The following is a 14142-nucleotide window of genomic DNA, read 5'->3' as shown; positions in this document are numbered from 1 at the left end:
GATCCCTCTAGAGCCACAAGAGTCACAACCACGGCTCCATACAACCCATAGCGCCACCCACACGATCGCTGGCACGCCCGAAGCTCGGCCGAAACGAAATCACCTAGAACCCGACAGCTACCTGCTCTCATACTCGACTCTAGCATCAAGTTCCTTAAACCGAGACATGGTTCAACCCTCTAGCATCAGCAACCCACAGCCCCTTGCACAGAAATATATGAAACGTGAACAACCATCACAATAATGCAATAATTTCATGGAAAATCGAAAGGTTCTTCATGTACTAGGATAGATCAAAACTTTTCATGCATAAATACAACCACCAGCATATAAAACATGTGTGATGCGTAAATAAGTGATACAATGCGTGCCTTAGGTAGTTGATGAACGAAACGAGACCAAGGGGACACCGGGGAAACTTTTCTTTGCAAGAATGGTGAAGAAATCCACTCCTTTCAGCTGCTAGGGGTGAAGCCGAGGGGAGGGGTTCTGAAAACGATGGTGTCGGCTGGTGGAAACATTAGGTTTAGGTTAAAGTGTGTTTAGGTGGTTAATTATATAGTAAACTAATGGATAATGGGCCCTAATTATGTAATTAAAAGTTTAGAAAAATAATTAAGTCCTATAAGATTAAAAGTAAGCCCATAAAAAACCAAACGCACTCCCGAAAAATATTTCGTGATGAAAATATTTTGAAAATATTAGCCGAACCATTAAAAAGTCCCCCGACTCGATAAAATTTGCGTACCGTTAAAAATTAAAAGCCTGCGGGTAAAAATTCCCATTTTCGAAAAATACACTTAAAAATGCTTTAAGTTAATTTATAAAAATAAATCATATAATAAAATAATTTTCCTGAAAATTCTCCGGTCTCCGATCCTCGTTCGAGCGTGAAATGCATCTAAAAACCCTAATGCGTGAACTTTAAAAATTTCATGAGTTAAATCGTATCATGTATGAATTATGCATAAAATGCATAAAAATAATTAAAAACAATTTAATAAAATGAACAAGCATTTAATGCTTTAAAACAATTTAATAACTTGCATGCATGTGGTTCACATGGACCTTCAGATTTTCGGGACGTTACAATTACAAACTTTCTTGTTTTAAAGTTTGTTGTTGCATGTAATTAACAAATTAATGACCTAAAAACTTCTTTTACGTGTTAATTTCATTGCTAAAACGCTCGACGTAAGATTATCGCGAACTAAATCTACCGGTTAGTTTGTACATTTTGTAAATTTAATTTCCATTTTTTTTTGTTGAATGTGTTTTTTTTAATCAGTACACTTTGCATTAAAATGATTAATTTATGTCGAAAATAATTATTTGAATGAGTTTATATGTAGATTTAATTCTAAACTGAGAGTTTTAGCTCATTGTTTTCACAGGATTTCATCTATTTAGTTTTATTCATTTTTCTTTAGAAAAGTTGAAATTAAAACTCCTAAATTCATATGTAATCAAGGAAATATCAGAATTTAGAAAAAAATTTATGTTTTGGAATTTTTATAGAAATTCCCTACATTATGAAAAATAAAAGGCAAAAACTTGTGTGAGACGGTCTCACGGATCGTATTTTGTGTGACAGGTCTCTTATTTGGGTCATCAATGAAAAAAGTATTATTTTTTATGCTAAGAGTATTAATTTTTATTGTGAATATCGATATGGTTGATCCGTCTAACAGATAAAGATTCGTGAGACCGTCTCATAAGAGACCCACTCAGAATAAAAATACAGATATATATCACTAGGGACAGAGGAAATCTAGCAAAAACAACAACAATAATAATTTGCATGTTTCTCTTTTAGGTGTCCTGAAATTTCCTGAGTAATAGCTAATTTTTAGAAACTAAAATAAAGTATTCATACAAACCTAAAGCATTCCAAGTACACCTGAACCAATATATGTATGTATACATGTACTCATACAAACTAAATAGAAAATTTGAGAGTACATTAAATATATAACTTTGAACTTTTTATTTCGGTTTGTGAAAATGGATATATCTGTACATCATAATCCAACATTCGACTCAAGTTATACGAAAAAATAGAGTTATAAATCGCTATGTTATTCATCATATATATTGATTTATCATCACTATATTATATATTTTTCGTGATCTCATCCTGCGAGCTAGCAAAATTGTGTTCATTGCAATCGACAAGTTCATTGAAATATGTTTATATGTATTGCTATTTTATGAGAGTGAGTCTCCTGTGAAACGGTCTCATGAATCTTTATCTGTGAGACGGGTCAACCTTACCGATATTAACAATAAAAAGTAATACTCTTAGCATAAAAAAATAATATTTTTCCATGGATGACCCAAATAAGAGATCTGTCTCACAAAATACGATCCGTGAGACCGTCTTACACAAGTTTTCGCCAATTATGATCTAAATTTTTAAAAAAATTACTTGTACATTATTTATTTGTTGAATGTTGGAAGGAAATTTCAGTTTTGAAAAAGTAATTTGGAGGCTCCATAGTTTTGGCTTTGGGGATTCTCCCTTGGGAACACTCCAAACACGAACCACTTTTCTTCCCACGTTAGGTTTTACTCATTATTGTTTGATATTTAATTTATTAATTTATTTTGTATTTTTTAAAGGAAAAAAGAAGGGACACGTGTCCAAGGTAACCTCTCATACGAAGTAAAGCTAACCTACGAGAAAACCAATAAAACGAATATGTTTCTTTCTTTCACTGTCAAAAAAAAAAAAAAACATTAGGGGATTGCTTGTTTTCTTCAATAAGTTTAAATTTGAAAATTAAATATTTAAATAAAACATTTCCACATTTTTGTACTTTGTTATTAGTTTCAATTTATTTATTAAATATTTAAACAAACTATTTATTTTCCCAACTATAAAATACTCAAACTTAACATTTAAATTTTTTTCATAATGTATTATATATATATATATATATATATTAAACGTGTAATGCAAGGTTTATTCATTAGCAAAAGTATTTGACTTAGAATTTGCATAATTAGCACAACAAAAATAAAGTGATTTCACCAAACGAACTAGATCTGCAAGGAAACGTTATTTGCAAATAAAATGGTTTTAAAAAGTGAAAAATTAAAGTTGGAAAAAGCTAAAGAAAGTGATGGAGCAGGCAGCTATTCCCAGAGGAGGCGGAGCCACATGCCGGATGACCCAATTTTTTTTAAAAAAAATATATATGTAAATTTTGTATAAATTTGAAATAATATGATATTAGCCCGGATAGATTAATTTAAAATATTAAAGGATTTTAAAATTTAAAATTTCAGCCCGGGCGGAGCCATATTTCTGGCTCCGCTAATTCCCCTCATATTTCTTTTAAAGCAATCAATTCATTAACAAGTTTCAAAAACTAGCTAGTTTTACTCTTCTTCTTCTTCTTCTCTTTTTTACCCCATATGCATTACTTCATATTTTGAACTATATAATTTAACGCAAAAACCCTATACTCCATCGTGTTATATTTGATATGACGAATATTCATTGTAAATAACGATCAGGTAACGTTCACATATAAAATGTACAATTTCTTCACATTACATATGTGAATGACACTTCACAACAGCGTTATATATCAAAAGTATATTAAACAAATCGTGTTATAATCATTTCTTAAACGAACACTTATTATACACTACAAGAAATATTGCATACAACGACGCACATACGACAACAGTTTTTGTGAAAAACCGTTGTCGTATGTTTTTAACAACGGTTTTAGCGAAAACCGTTGTCTTTTGGGGGTCAAAGACAACTGTTTTATCACTTCACAACACTTAAAATTTTTCTCTATTACATGATTTTATCACTTCACACAACACTTAAAATTTTTCTCACTACATCATAACACTTAAAATTTTTCTCTCTTACACGATTTTACTACTTCACAGCACTTAACATTTTTCTCTCTTACACAATTTTAGTTTCGATTGTTAGTTTTTTTTAGATTTATTAAATTATTAAAAGAATTTTTTTATTTATTTTTCGAAACAAATTAGCGACGAAAATCTTAATTATAGACCGTCGCTATAAATAGCGACGGGCTTGATTGCTAACCGTCGCTAATTTTAGCGACGGTTTTGAATAAAACCGTCGCAAATTCTACCTACCACAACGGATAAAAACAGTTGTCGTTGAACGGATTTTCAACAATACCCTCAGTTACAACAGTTTAAAAAGGCTGACAACGGATTTTATCCGTTGTCGTATGCCGTTTTTGTTGTAGTGATATTTGATTATTTTAACAACACACTTATTAAATTTTATGATGAAAACATGATTAAATATTTGTATACATGCAATCACATATATTTGTCTACTATAATGTAATGTTGTCTATGATTTGCTTAAATAATAGTAGAAACTCACTATGATATTGACAACATGTTATTTTTCTATTTAATTAAATGATGACTCAACATGAAAACCCAACACCTCCTCTAATTTCTCTTCGGCTAATCAATAATTGGAGTAATAATAAATGTAGAAACCAAATAAAGTAAGCTTTCGTGTAACTTAAGGTGTACTACGGACAAACCTCAAAGTACAACTTCTTGTGTCCTCTTTGGCTATAAATACCAATCTTCGAACAAATAAACATACATTCTCTCAACCATCAAATTCCCAACTCCGACACCAAAAATCAAGAAGAAGAAAAATCAAGAAAAAGGGATTCAAAAGTTATCATTCAAGAAAATAAATTAAAATGGAGCAAAACATGCCAATTATAGCAAAGAAAGTTTGGAAAATTATTCGAGTGGCATATTTCATGTTGAGGAAAGGAATATCAAAGGGAAAGATATTGGCCGATCTCAACTTCATGTTGAAGCGTGGAAAGATCGCCGGAAAGTTGGAAGCCATCCACAATCTCATGTTCCACCACCACTCCTCCACCGCTTTCTCCACTCACCACCGCCATCTCTCCTTCCCCACCCCGCTGAACGAGTACGAGTTCAGCTGCAGCAACACCCCTGCTCACCCTACCTTCCACCTACCCAGCTTCCACCTCAACGGCAAGCGTAAACAATCCAAGCTGGCAGCCCCACTCCTCGACGGAGATCTTGTCGCGGAGGCTCTGGAGATGATGAGAACCGCGTCTGAGTCGCCCGTGTTACCAGGGTTCGGACCGAGCCCGATGGTGAGGCAGCTGAGGGTGACAGACTCTCCATTCCCATTGAGGGAGATCGAAGAAGACAACCATGTGGACGAAGCTGCCGACGATTTCATCAACAAATTCTACAACGATTTGAAGCGGCAAAGTTACTAATGCAACGATCAATATGTTTCAGTTGTGATTTTGCAAAGTGGACAAGAATAAATGAAAATATACTTGTATACTACGTACGATGTTTTGAGTGTAGGGAAGAGTGACTTCGTAGGATATATGTTTAGTGTGTGTACAAATGCTGAATATTATGGGTGAAGTTAAAATGCTGTATTTACAATTTTCTGGCTTGAAATTTTGGAGTGGTTGCAATTGCTTAAATTATTTATTTTATGGAACACAAAGTGGTGCAAGCATGGACGTAGTCAGAAAATATTTTCATCCTGGGCTGAATGAATCAATAAACAACATAAAATGATATAAATCAAATATTTAAAAATTCCTTCACGTGAAATTTCCAACCAGTAGGAAACTAGCAGCTCTCATCCTCTTGTTTCCATTTCGGGGGGACGGCTGTGAAAGAAAACCATCGGGTAAATTGCCTAAAAATTAAAAATACAAGGCTAAAATTTTTTTTAAAAAAAAGAAAATTCAATTCATATTCCTAATTAGACCCAAAAAAGTAGACTGGGCTGGAGCCCACCCCAGCCTTTGGGGTGGCTTCGTCCCTAGGTGCAAGCTACATAATATTGAATATTGTGGATTCGATGATATATTTTCAAAAAATCTATCTATATATAAAAACACAGTTTCTGCCAAATATAAAAATATCTCGTCAAATTGATTAGTTAAAAAAGGAAATACAAGTGATAGATTTTAATTTATTAATTTCGGTTCAATCTGCTGACTTGAGCCTTTTATGATTCAGAGTAAATGATTTGTCTTTCACATTGTTAAATAGATTAAATCCGAGAAAATATATTTTTTCAATAATAAATCAATAAATTATGTCTTTGGGCTGCCTTATTTGAATTAAAGAAAGAACGTGTATAAAACTGAATCACCCATCCATACTCAATGGAATTTTCTTAATTATTGGGCAAAAAAAAAGTTGGTTCTAAGTTGCCACTGATGCCCTGGAAGATGTTGCCAAATTTGTTGTATTGGATAAATCTTCCGCCTTGGCTCAAAGTCGCTAGGATATGATCGATCGGCTGCGATGGAGGAGGTGGTTCCGCCTCCGACATCACTGTGTCCCCCGGCTGAGATCTGACCTCCATCTCCGTCGGGTCTTATTTGTCATTTGACAAAAAAAAATCAAACTCAAAACTCGGTAATTTATTATTACCAGTATTTGATGTATGCGATGCACGAAATGTTATTTTATGTCATTAATGATTAAAATTAGTAAATATTAATGTTTTTTCGAATAATTATTTAAAATTATTGATATAATATAATGAATATACTTAAATTTTAAATATTATTATAAAAAATTGTTATATCAAAATATTAATATCATTTAAAATAACGCTCAAATGATGATAACAATATTTTATCGTTAAATTGAATTATTATATTGGTTAAATGAAAATGCTATAAATAAAAAGAATATAAAAATATTTAAAAATCTTATATTATTTTGTTTATCAAAATTTTAAAGAATAAATAAATATTTTTTAAAAATTCAAATTTTTTATCATTTATTATATGAATAATTTTGAATTAAAAAAATAATTATTTTTTGGACATGTTAAAAATATTTCAAAATTTAAACATGTAACATTTATTTTCTAAAAACTTATTATTTTTCCATTAATTAATCATTTAGAAACAATTGGAGTACTAAATTTAAATTCATAAACACATGAAATATAATTATCTTATTTAGCATAGTAATTAATTTCAATTTAAATTTATAAACACATGAAACATAATTATCTTATTTAACATAGTAATTAATTTCATCCCATCCCACGGATTAGATACTAATTATATTTAAATCACGGGTTTGCTTGGGGTTTTTACTTGTATATGATAATTCAGAAATTTATGAACAGTTGGCAAAATATATTAGTCTTTTTTCACTTGTTACTGCTATTCCTACTCCATCCACTATTTCCTACATATTTTCACAAAATTAGCGCGCGTCCGTCTAGTTTTCATGCAACCAAAAAAAAAAGGAGTAAAATCGTATGTAATAACAAATATTTTAGATACGAGGTAGTGATTAAGCATGTCTGAAAATGAGGGAAAAAAAGAGACTCAAATAAAAAGTTTGAGCAGATTCATAACTTAAGTAGTAGAATCCGAACGAGAAGATAAGAACATGCTAAATCCCACAAAGTACACATGATCAAACAACAGAGGATTTCTTGGGCGATAAACGGAGAACTAAACGAATAGTAAAACATTTGTAGAATCTTTAACCATTTTTAAAATTTTTGCAAGTCATGGATCAGCAGCAGCCAGTAAGCTCAAACAAACGACCAGTTGACGAACATAAAACAGATGCAATTCGCGGTTTCATCATCATTCAGAACTTTCCAAGCCACGGCTCTCTCATACGACACCGGCCTGCTCATGCTCGACAAACAGATGCCACCTTGAAGAGATGTAAAACCCTGAAATTAATTCGCACCAAACTTTTTAAAAATTGCATTTGAATTCTCGAGTTCCAATTTAAATGATCAGATACATGGACTGAATGTGCTGAATTAATTGATGATGTTTTGGTTCGAGGAAATCGCAATGACCTGATTCATTATGTGTGGAAACTCAGAGACCAGGTTTTTCCGACCGTGATCGTCGAAAATCTTATCCAAAGATATGTCTTGAAGTGCAACCAAGGTTGTCTCGAGCATGTCAAGACCAGCCTGGTTTGCAAATGTAAAAACTGGCATCGCCTGCAGCAGTTTCACTCGTTTCATGTTACAAGATTCAAAAGAACTAAAATATTGTATGGTTCAATCATAGATCCAAAAATTCATACGTGGGAGACTTGAACAAACTACACTCAAAATTTAATATTTTCATTCATTTTTGAGGGGACAGTTATAAAACAGAGGAATTGAAAAATTACCTTGATGGAGCAGCACATAATGGCATCCGAGTGATGCCATAGAGCTTTAAGAATAGATTCACTCCCTTCCCCGTTACAATTTAGAAGCTCGACTCCCATATAGCTCCTGCCAAATTATGAAGGACATTTCTTTAGCTACAGCAGTGAAATTACACTACAGGTTTTGTGTTCAACTGTATCGTTATACTACAAAATACGAGCACATATCTGGCGTACCTATAACTTTGGCAGATCCAGCGAGTAAGCATATGTGCTTCGGGAGTACCAAGATGTGATCGAAGACCAGCAGGACCTAGGTGAGATGGAGAGAGAGCTAATGCCACCCTTTGAACAGAAGATATGATGCTGCGAATATATTGTCGAGCCATCGAGGCAACGTTGTCTTGCATGTGGCTTTCGAATGCAAACTCAAATGCAATTGTCATGACAGATCTTGTAGAGCCACTTGTGACACCAAGGTCGTTTGAGGGTTTGTAGCCTGCCGTCCCAGTTTCAAGAGCAGACGCGAGGTCCAGAGTGCGGTTTGGACTCGAAGTTTCCTATGTAGCATGTAAGGAAGAAATCAAGAACCGAAGCCCAATAAACATAATGATTCGGATACTTAAGATGTTAATGATTAAAGTACAGAGATGACAGAAGTTAGTCATGAACACTAACCTTGACAGAATCAAGAGGAATGATGCGAAAACCAGAAGGCAAGAGAGGAGCATCATCTGCAAAAGAGGCGTCTATAGGGGCGAATATGAGTTCAGCACATGTCCCAACAGCGTTTTCATCCATTCCACTGCACATCTGCCAAACCCCAGGAAATGAAAAATGGGGAGAAAATGGAAAAATGATGCAAGAAACATTTTCAAATGCATTTTCCCCAGGGCTCTTAGGCCTGGTATTTGGACTCGCTCCCATGATAAATACATTTCTATTTCTCGAAAATAGTCGACCATTATTGAACAAAAGAAATAGTCAAAATTAAAATATAATTCTCATTCTTCTCAAATATAGCAAAATCATATAAATCCAGGCAGTTATTTTCTCGTAATTCCAACAGAGTAGAGGACAAAAAATTTACCTGCAAGAGAAACATGTCCCTAGGCAGCATCGCATCTTCAGGAGAATGGCCAACACCTTCCAATTTGATTACCTCCAGTAGCTATTAAGCAGAAGAAGATGGAGATAATTTGCATTGGAAAGTGACTAAGAGGTGATTCCAAGTTAGATTACCCCATACCATATTATAGAAGCATTGAATTTAATTGGCTAAAGGAAAGATAAGGTGTCTATATGGGTGAACAAAATGATTCATGAAACTTGCCTCTTCGTGCTCAATAGTCTGAGCCAAAGGAAGGATAACTTGACCCCCAAAGTTACCAATTCGGGGCCCTAACAAAGTACAGGGACCCATTTTGATGGCAGCAGCTGAGTAAGCATCGATGTTGTTGTCAGCCCACTCTGATCTATGCTCACGCAGAAACCTTAGTAGTATTGCGGGAGGCACATTCTGTACCAAGAAAAGATATGACATGATGACAGAATATCACGAAGAATGTATATTTTTTCAAGTTTTGAGGTATGTTCTTTTTTATTATTACTTCGCTAAAAAAATAAAACAATGCCCAAAAAGACAAGGAAATGCAAACTGACCTGCAGGAGCATGGATGCTTTGGCGCATAGCACAGCATTGCAAATGGAAGTATATCCATTGTTGAATGAGACATTTAAGCCCATCAACTTGTCTGGATTGGTGTTTACGAGGATAATAACATCATCCATGCCATCATTTCCAATCATTGACCACCCTTCATCACTAAATCCATTAAGAGCCTCATTGAAACCCCTGAGAACGGCCAAAAACATTTTTAAAACTCGACGAGATAATATATAAAACAAAAATGACACCAAAAGAAGTGTAACATGTTCACACCGGATCAACCGATGGCTAAGGGCTCGTAGAGCTGCTGGACGCCTTCCCATGTTGGTGGTATTAGGCTGTGAAACATCCTGAGATATCTGTCTGAGATGGCGAAGAGCCTGCATTTGGGGAAATGTTAGGAGAAACAAAAGGAAACAACACCGTGACATAAAGCATCAACATTTGCCCTGGTGATATTCAAGGGTCATCCTTAATTAAAGAAAGAAGCATAAAGATTGTTACAGCCATAGTTGTCTTCTGAGCAAGCACTGTTGATGATTCATAGAGTGGCCGCAACACTTCTGGAACACTCCACGCCTGCAAAGCAAAACATTGGTATCGATAGAATTGAATAGCAGACAACCGCATCGTTAGAAAGTGAAATTTCTCCATATCAAACCATATCGATTGCAATTGTTCGGAAAGGCTAATCATTTTCCAGAAAAATCTTAAAACGCAAATGTTTCTGTCCGTTATTCAACACACACACACAATATGGACTTGTTTCTTGACACGTTAGACGTGCTCTTAATAACAATATATTCACTTCATGACACAGGTCATACCATGTCGAACATGGGATAGCTATTAGTCAATATACCTCTAAATTCATGTGGTCGACAATGTGGATAATTGAACCTCCACCCTCATAAGGCCTAACAAGATAACCACTGGGAAACATTTCCGCTCTCACAAAGTTCTGCACCGGTGGCATGGTTGGACCATTTTGAGTATTGCTAAGTGATCTTTCACTGACCTGATCATTGCGAAACAAAAACAAGTCCAATCATCATCAAGCTGATATAAAAAAAATTCAAGATTTAAAGAGAGAGAAAAACATACAATGCATTAAAAGTTCACGTACCACTAGACTACCATCGTCCATGACTGAAGTATAGCGCAACAACCAAAAGTCACGACCTGGTGCCAAAGTTGTCGGTGCATATAGCTACACTTTCCAATTTCAAAAGCACGTTGTTGCATATAAATAAGGAAAAGAATATGCAAGTAACTTTGACAACATTTACAAACCTGCATGTACAAGAGTTCTATGGTTCCACCGTTAGCAGTAGGCAGCACGTTGAGAACATCCACAGCCCTGCAATAGCGAAACCACATAGGCCGATCCTTCAGGATTTCAACGACCTGCACCAAACAACATACACAATTTTACTTTACAATTAACCGAAGAAACATTAGATGGAAACACACTGAGAGAACATGAGCGGAGGAAACTTACCCTGGTGGGCTCTAGACCAACCAGGCCGCAGGCTCTTGCCGCAACACCAGTGCAACCATGAGAAATAGCAACGATTCCAATGGAATCCGGACCAGGCTATTCCAGGTAAACCAAATTTCAACAGGCGGAACGGGTAATATCCAACAAAATTTGCCACAGAAGTTAGAACACACAAAAAGACTATATGACTCATCATACTGTACCTTCATTCCAGGCATTTGGACCCACTCTACGGCAGTTCCAGTGGCCTTTGAAAGAAACTCTGTTAAAGTCTCTTCTGCAATGGACAAAAGCCTAGAAACAACACGAAAAGCAAACATAACTCAATAGAGCCACTCATAAACACACAACACAAGGTAAATGAATGATAGAGCATGATAACAAACACAAATACACAATCTATTCTCGTCCTTCAAGAAAATAAATATATAGTTCAGGAGTAATGCAATATATTTGAGAGGCAATAGGAAAAATCATGTGTGACTTTTCAATGCAATAAATATAACCTATAACTTCTCACCCCGCAGGACTTGCATCCCTTGGCGGATGTTGAGGTGTCAAGTGGTGGTGTTGACCACTCGTCACCACTGATTCACAGCTTGTGTCTTTCGTAGCAAGTGCATTCTACAATGGAATTAAAAAGAAAAAATAAAACCCTTAAATTTCCTCCAGAGTCCAGAAACAACTTCTAGTTATCCAAAATTACACCAAATGAAGCTGTAGATCATGAAAAGAGCTCAGACTGATAAAGGGATGTTTCACGATTCTCACACTTGGTGTATGCTGGCGAAAATAGCTGTTCTCATACACCAATTGTGACACTTGTTTCTGCAGCCTATCGTTCTCCTCCATTAAGAGCTTATTCATGGCGGAAAGCTTCCTATTCACAGATTGAAGCCTTGAAGCCTCTTTCCTTTGCTTTTCTCTACACCTGTGTTTCCAAGCGAAGATCAAACAAATATAAGTTAAGGTCCCCAATTTATGAAAAAACTTCCATTAAACATTCCACAAATCACAAACCAAAGAATTGACCAGAAAAAGGAACACTATAATCCACCACTCCATCCTTAACTTTATAAGAGATTGAAACATTTATTGATATTTCACTAAGGTACTACAAAAGATTCAAACTTTACACCTTAAACATAAAATTGGACACCTCATAATCTATAGAAAGAATCACAACGGGTTAAAAAGCAGACTAAAGCAAAAAATTAGGGCTCAACTTAGCCAACAATTCTGTCAAAATAGAATGACAATACCTCCTATTCTGAAACCACACTTTGATTTGCTTAGGCTCGATGTTGGATAAAATAGGGCACTCACGAATCAGCTGCTGGCGGCGCATTGAGCTGGGCTTGGGACAGTCGTGATACAGCCTTTCAAGGGCTTCAACCTGTTCAGGTGTATAACGCACGTACTTACCATTATCCATAACTCCTTCACCGCATGTGGCGGTCCTCGCCCTGTTATTATCCTTGCAAGACATAGCCATATTTCAAAATTTCCCTCTACGAACAACCCAAGAAAACCTTCCCTCTAAAATATAAACCAAGAAACTATCACACAAACTGCCCTTTTCTTCGCTTTAAAATAGCTCAAAATCTTGTAGGCTACTGGAAAAACCGATATTTTCAACATATAAGACATACATTTTCAGCCTTCGAACATAATCCCAACTTTGTTTTGGACAATAAATATTATAGTCGTACTACAAAGTAGAGGCCAAGTTGAGAATGTTTCTGATTCAGAGGCAGATTGCAAACTATATATTAATATAAATGAACACAGAAATCAAGAATCTTGATGTGTAACGGACGAACAGATTCCTGAACTGAAGCGGTACAACTTCACGGCAGCAAACACGAGAAAACAAAATCCCAGGAATCAACAAAGCTCCAGAAAACAAACCAAAAACAGTTTTATACGCAACATTTCTTCAATACACCAAGCATGCCTCCAATCCCACAATTTTCTCTTCATAATACAGATTAAGAACCAGAAAAAAGGAGCCAAATACTCCACCCAAAAGGAGGAAATTAATCTAAAGATTGTAGCTTTAGGCTTTTAAGCATAAACCCAAAGAAAGCAAAAGAAGCAAACCAAACATAACATCTCATCTGTTTCCAAGAATCCTCCTCTGAAAATCAAATTTATCTTCGGCTTAACGGAAATCCCACATGAATGTACCCGTATCTACAGCCACATATTACACAGACATTAGGAAAATGGATCTGGAAATGAATTAAAAACAAAAAAAGGAGGAGTTGGTAAAGAAAAATGGAAAGGGAAAGGAGACTGCTTAGTGGAGCACTCTGTTCCCGACTATTTTTATTTTCATTTTTTAATTAATGTCATTTGTACATGTGCTCGTTTGCATTTAATTTTTAACCAATCCCTTCATTAATTTAATCTTGAAATGAACTAGATAAGTAAAATTATAAAGATATCTCCATAATAAGTTTGATAAAATCTGAAGGGGAAGTCCAACGTAGTTCATTTGTCCGACATCCGTGCAATTGAAGAAAAGAAAATAACAAGAAACCTTACCAAGACTCTTGTCAGGACTACATATCTTGTCCTTATCAAATGGTCAGCAAATGGAATGATTATTATCCTAGTACGTTTGCCATTTTACCTAGTAGACTCATACACCACGCCCTTATTTTTAAAAAAGTCCAACTTCCCACTTACCAATATTTTATTTTTACCACAAATCGAATTATTTAAAATTATATATAAAATGGAGGGAAAATGTTGATTTCAAGAATATATACGAGAAGAA

At 35.0% G+C, this 14142-nt stretch overlaps 2 protein-coding genes across 2 annotated transcripts; one reads left to right on the top strand and one right to left on the bottom strand.

The window, feature by feature from the left end:
• The first annotated feature begins 4629 nt into the window (after nucleotides 1-4629).
• Nucleotides 4630-5326, top strand: LOC142520751 (uncharacterized). The gene has a single exon (XM_075623862.1). The coding sequence runs from the start codon at nucleotides 4728-4730 to the stop codon at nucleotides 5286-5288; it is 561 nt and encodes a 186-aa protein (XP_075479977.1). The 5' UTR covers nucleotides 4630-4727; the 3' UTR covers nucleotides 5289-5326.
• Nucleotides 5327-7376: 2050 nt separating this feature from the next.
• On the bottom strand, nucleotides 7377-13683 carry LOC142520560 (homeobox-leucine zipper protein ATHB-15-like). Its single transcript, XM_075623591.1, has 18 exons — nucleotides 12620-13683; nucleotides 12129-12288; nucleotides 11878-11981; nucleotides 11561-11651; nucleotides 11358-11453; nucleotides 11150-11263; nucleotides 10983-11066; nucleotides 10719-10874; nucleotides 10361-10435; nucleotides 10130-10236; nucleotides 9850-10042; nucleotides 9521-9706; nucleotides 9278-9358; nucleotides 8866-9000; nucleotides 8425-8747; nucleotides 8209-8314; nucleotides 7883-8032; nucleotides 7377-7750 (listed from the first exon to the last, which is right to left on the bottom strand). The coding sequence occupies exons 1-18, from the start codon at nucleotides 12850-12852 to the stop codon at nucleotides 7604-7606; spliced, it is 2541 nt and encodes an 846-aa protein (XP_075479706.1). The 5' UTR covers nucleotides 12853-13683; the 3' UTR covers nucleotides 7377-7603.
• Between the last annotated feature and the right edge of the window lie 459 nt (nucleotides 13684-14142).

Source organism: Primulina tabacum, chromosome 12 (assembly GCF_025594145.1).
Source record: "Primulina tabacum isolate GXHZ01 chromosome 12, ASM2559414v2, whole genome shotgun sequence".
Taxonomy (NCBI): Eukaryota; Viridiplantae; Streptophyta; class Magnoliopsida; order Lamiales; family Gesneriaceae; genus Primulina; species Primulina tabacum.
Note: the sequence above shows the minus strand (reverse complement) of the source record. Positions and strands in the feature narration are given on the sequence as shown.

Bases quoted from the DNA above. Each gene is read 5' to 3' on its own strand.
- LOC142520751 (XM_075623862.1), top strand. From the start codon at position 4,728: ATGGAGCAAAACATGCCAATTATAGCAAAGAAAGTTTGGAAAATTATT.
- LOC142520560 (XM_075623591.1), bottom strand. From the start codon at position 12,852: ATGGCTATGTCTTGCAAGGATAATAACAGGGCGAGGACCGCCACATGC. The intron at 10,237-10,360 runs GTAACAATCTTT...CCCCAAATGCAG, and splicing joins CTCAGAAGACAACTATGGCT to GCTCTTCGCCATCTCAGACA. The intron at 9,001-9,277 runs GTAAATTTTTTG...GGGGTTTGGCAG, and splicing joins GGGACATGTTTCTCTTGCAG to ATGTGCAGTGGAATGGATGA.